Source organism: Elephantulus edwardii, unplaced genomic scaffold, assembly GCF_000299155.1.
Source record: "Elephantulus edwardii isolate Elephantulus edwardi_28Jun2011 unplaced genomic scaffold, EleEdw1.0 scaffold00049, whole genome shotgun sequence".
NCBI classification, from domain to species: domain Eukaryota; kingdom Metazoa; phylum Chordata; class Mammalia; order Macroscelidea; family Macroscelididae; genus Elephantulus; species Elephantulus edwardii.
In genome coordinates, this window is record NW_006399799.1 from 17028388 (window position 1) to 17033947 (window position 5560).

General features: G+C 38.8%; 1 protein-coding gene across 1 annotated transcript in view; it reads left to right on the forward strand.

Annotated features, from left to right (window-relative positions):
- The window catches only part of WDR65 (WD repeat domain 65), a 126331-nt gene that overhangs the window by 46125 nt on the left and 74646 nt on the right, over positions 1-5560 (forward strand). Inside the window, exons 6-8 of the mRNA XM_006886618.1 lie at positions 2144-2283; positions 3256-3421; positions 4277-4390. Coding sequence (XP_006886680.1) covers positions 2144-2283; positions 3256-3421; positions 4277-4390 — 420 coding nt within the window. The remainder of the gene's footprint in view (positions 1-2143; positions 2284-3255; positions 3422-4276; positions 4391-5560) is intronic.

Here is a 5560-nt window from a genome sequence, read left to right on the forward strand (position 1 = left end):
CCATCTTCTTTTAATACTTCCTGGATCTTTTAACATTCTGCCGAAAGCATCCTTGATTATAGCAACTCGAGGTTTGAATTTGTTCTTCAGTTCCTTGAGCTAAAGAAATGCTGCGCGAGTTTGTCCCTTTTGATTTTCTGACTCCAACTCCTTGCACATTTCATTGTATTCTTTTGCTTTGTCATCCCGTGCTGCTTTTTAAAATCTTTTATTAAATTCTTCCATATCTTGAATTCTTCCTTGTGCTTTGGCTTCTCTGCGCTCCAGTGCAATTTTCAGTCTCTTCTGACATCCATTTTGGTCTTCTCTTCCTCTTCTGTCTTTGTGACCATTTGCACTCTTCCTGCATGATACCCTTGGTATTAAAATACCTTTGATATCCTTGATATTAAAAGTTAATAGGAATGTTACATTTGGGTTTTGTTGGGTTTGGCGGTTTTTTGTGTTGTGGTGTTCCCCCCCCCCAAAAAAAAAAAACGTAATAGGAATGTGCTAGTAAAAAGATTGTTGGAGATCCTGGAGAAAGAAGAGCACACTGTATGTCTGCTCCCCACCCAGTACAGTCATGGATGTCTCTTCCCCTTTGACATAGAGAAGGGTGAGGTAGATGCAGACTTTATAGGTAAGGTTGGACTAAAAGTGTAGCTTAGCCTTTGTCTTGGCTGTGAACAGGCCCAATATATGTATACCTCACTGGATTTCTAGCATCACTCAGTCCTCATTTGATGTCCCGTGGATGCTGCTTCTGGTGACAGCAGAACTCTGAAACCTAGATGCACAATACAAAATAGTACAACCCAGTACATCTCAGTAAAATCATTCACCGACTTCTAACTTGCTATTGGTGGTTAGAGTAATTAGTACCATTTCTATTAAGAGAAATTGAGCTCATCAAGATCCTTAAAATAATTTGTACCATTTTACTTAGCATTCTACTTCCAGAAACATTGTGATAAGTAGAGAAAATATTGAAATTGTCAACAGTTTCCTCTTGTTTGTATCCATAGTCCACACCCTTGGTACCAGCAGATCAGGAGACGTACTGCACTGGGAAAGTCAGCAGTCAGGGACTTCTCCAAATTACTGAGGAGCAATAATGTTCAGTTTGAATAATAAAGTACACCTGATTCAGGCCATGGTCTCTTCAGTCACTTGCTGTGCATCTGAGAGCAAGGCAGTGAATCAGGATGACAGTAGAAGAATTGATGCTTTTGAGCTGTGGTGTTGGAGAAGAGTACTGAATATCTCATGGTCTGCCAAAAGAAGAAGCAGTTCAAGTCTTGGAGAAGGTGCAGCCAGAGTGCTCCTTGGAGGCAAAGATAATAAAGCTGTGTCTCACATACTTTGGGCATGTTGCTGGGAGAGGCTATACCTTAGAGAAGGACATCTTACTTTGAAAGGCAGAGGGTCAGCAAAAGAGAAAAAGACTCTCCACCAGGTAGATTGACACATTGTCTGCAGCAGTGGGCTCAAGTGTATCAGAGATTGTGAGGCTGGATGGCAGAGGATAAGGAGAAGTTTCAGGTCTGTTGTTAATAGGGTCGTTAGGAGTTATACTCAACTCGACAGCTCTTAACAACAATTTCTAGAAATGTGCCTAAGGAAGTAATAAAGAGAGGTACACACAGATCTATATGTGAAAATATTGTTCATAGGGTCACTATGAGTTGTGCTCGACTTGAAGGCAATCAACATCAACAACAACAATTCAGTCTAGGGTGAGTCCTAAATAAGAGAAATTTGATACCACTTAAATGTCGCAATAGTAGAAGGAGGGTTAAATTAAATAGTAAGGGAAGTGTCAAATAAAAATTTTATTGCTATTAAAATAATTTTGTCAAATAATAATAGCATAGAAAATATGTATAGTATTAAATCCCTGTGCAGAGGCTGGTTTCTGTGTGTCCAAACTAATTAGTGAGTTCTGATTAGAACTGGAAGCAGGAGTGGCGTCCACTTCCGAAATGGCTTGCCTCCGGAAACTCTATGTACGAACAGTGCTCAGGCCGTTCGTTCATAGGGTCGCTATGAGTCGTCTACGACTCTACGGCATCAAACAACAACAACAACAATAATTAGAACTGAAGTGCATAACTAACCTTTTGCATTCTTTGCTGGTTCTCATTCTTTACAATTTTTCCAGGGGGAGCCGGCTCATTTTGAGTATCTCATGTACCCTGTACACTGTGCATCCATCACCGGCCTAGCTACCTGCATCCGCAAACCTCTCATCGCCACCTGTTCTCTGGATAGATCCATTCGCATCTGGAATTATGAAACAAAGTAAGAAAGAAAAAAACTTTTGCTCCTGTGGTATGCAGGATTTCAGTTGTTAAATATCATTAATGTGAATTATTTTAATTAAAATTTTAATTAGATGTTTTCATTTTTAATTACTCAGAATCTTTCAGTTGGAAAAATAAATGTTTGTTTTTCTAATCAAGTCAGCCAACCCACCTGTTTCTCACTCTTGCATAACCTGAAAAATTACTTTGTGGTTTAATGTTTGCAACATTCTAGACACTAACATAGACTCTGAGGACATAAAAATTACCTGATTGCCAGAATCTCACCTTCTTACATAACATTCTGTGTCCTTCTGGGTCTTCTTAGTTCCTGACTTCCACTGGGTCTTTTTACCCCATGTTGTTGATTGCCTTTGAGTTAAGCCTGACTCATAGCGACCCTATTAACAAAAGGCTTGAATCCCCTCTAAAACAATCCACATTTATCAACGTTCATAGTTTCCAGAGGCACGTTATTTAGGAAGTGGATGCCACTCCTTCTTCCACTTCCTGCTTTTTGTTTCATAGACCTCTCCAAATGATCATTCCTTCTCTTTCCCTTCATAATCAGCTCCCAACCACCCTTAATTCGCTTGTGATTTTATCTTCCTATTTTGCCTTCCCCGAGAATCTGCAGTCCTAGATTGGTCCCACACTATTGGTTTGTTTTTTTCCTCTTATATGCACCACCTGATGGAAGAAGTTGTACTTCTGACTTCTTAAATCTAAACAGAGCTGTGTTTTTCAATATCACTAGTCAATCTTTTGGCCAATTCATCCCCCTTATTTACCAGGCTCAGTGGTGCACATTATATTCAAGTAACCAACATGTGGGAAGGAGAGATGATAAATCAGTGATTGCAAGCAATAAAGTTCTCAAAAGTTATGTTAAAACATAGAAGAGATACAGTGGAAGGCTTGAGGAGATAATAGGCTAGGCTTATAACTACTTATTTTGTCTTTTCCCTAGCACTCTGGAACTATATAAGGAATACCAAGAAGAAGCATATACAGTCAGCCTTCACCCATCTGGACACTACATTGTAGTAGGGTTTGCTGATAAACTATGCCTTATGAATCTTCTCGTTGATGACATATGTTCTTTCAAAGAATATTCTATCAGAGGATGTAGAGAGGTAAAAACTGCTGGGGATAACAAGCTCTGAAGAGTGAGATCAACATATGTCTTTCAGAACTTCAGCAATTGCTGTGAATTCTAATTCATGGTGACCCTTCATGTATCAGAGTAGAACTGTACTCCACAGGATTTTTTCACTGGCTAATGTTTCAAAAGTCAATTGCTAGGCCTTTCTTTCAAAGCACCTCTAAATGGACTCAACCTCCAGCCTTTCAGCTAACAGATGAAAGTATATTATACATAAATTTAGTGGCTTAGAAAAAGAAAACCACTTCTCCCACAAATTTATTGAGTATATGATTCTAGCTCCCTTTTTCTTATGCTCAAAAGAATATTACACTGAGCCCCAAACCTTGTGATGTCCACTTGTGCTAAGCCCTCTCTGTAACTGTGGAGTTTTGAGAAATATTGGAAAAGGAAAGTGGTGTAACACTCAGGGTCACAACTGGGAAGGCAAGATTGGAGATTGGGAGGAGTCATGGAAAAGTAAGAGACAACTAGCCACCCATCACATTTTCCCCCGAGATGACTTGCAGAAAAAAGACAGTGGTTTTGAGAATCATTTCCCCATTTAGAAGCAGCACTGTTAAGAGACCAACATGATGCTCTACTTAATGGTAACCCAAGCACTTGAATGATTAATGCAAGTGGCAGTGCCAATCTCTTGACTAGTATGAACTATAGAAAAACTGAAAATGTCACCCAGTTCTTAATCCTATTTTCCCCTTCACCAGTTCTCCCCTACACATATCATTTTAGCCTGAACTGTTTGGAGAATGTAGCTCTTGACTATAACCACCATTACATTGTTTAACTCTTTTAAAGCTCTTTCTCTCACTGTATTTTCCTGCAGTGCTCCTTTAGCAATGGAGGTCACCTGTTTGCTGCGGTCTTTGGAAATGTGATTTATATTTATACCACCACAAGCCTGGAGAACATCTCAAACCTGAAAGGACACACAGGGAAGGCAAGTATAGAAATGGTGTGCAGAGAAATACAGCACAAGGAACACCGAGCCCAATATTGTACTTTGGGCTACAAATGAAGAAAAAGGAAATTAGTCCTCTCTTCATGGAGTTCACTATATACTGGGGTAAGATGCATTGAAACACATGAGCAGATAAATTTAATTACTAACTACATCCAACTCAAAGGAAAAATATGAGTTATTATCAGGCAAAATAACAAAAGGATTGACATCATTTAGATCAGACACTTCATCCTAAAATGGGTTGATATTAACCAGGCAGAGGAGGTGGGATAATCATAGCAGGTAGGGATCCAAAGACTCTGAGAATGGGAGGGTACCTATAGAATTCAGAGAACTGAAAAGTCTGCCTGCTGTAGTATCGGCATCATGATAGAATGAGGTAAACTTGCCGTGGGCTGCTCCAGTCGGGAGGAGCTTATAAGCCTGAGGTCTAGGGTCTCGAAGAGGGAACACAAAGGTGGGTAGAAGTTCGGCGAAGGGACGATGAAAGAACACGAGACAAACAGTCAAGTGATCTTGATGATTTTAATTCTGAGTCACTCTAATTCCCCTTCTTTCTTTCTTTCCTTGCTTTTCCTTTTCCTTTTCCCTTTCCTTTCCTGCTTATTACATTTTACATGATACATTTATATTCGATTTTTACAATTAGAGGCTTAATCAACAGCCAGAAAAACAACAAGAGTAAGAATAAAGTTTACATTATTTTCTTACACACAGATATTTTTTATGGTCATGGTTCCTTGGAGAGCATGAAAGGCTATTCTTAATGATCATGGTTCCTTGGTAATTGGAGAGCCTGGTAGACAATGGCTTCTCGCTTAAACATTTTCTTTTTAAACCTGTTCTTCAACTTGTTTGGTAGCAAAGTTACAAAGTAAAAAAGTTACACTTTAAGCTGACACATGTTACGTTTTTAGCTAAATTTGCAATATTATTTATTTCCATTCAAAAGATAACACTCTTACACTTTCCATTATTCCAGGAGTGATTACTATCTCAATAAGGGGGTTTTGGTTTATAAAAAATAAGTTTTTGGGTCATAATATCGCCTAAATTCATCATTCCAATCTCATGTTTCATGATTTATTTTACCACTTATACCTTTCATAACATCTTCCCTCTGGTCACTTTCAAACCTTTTGAAAA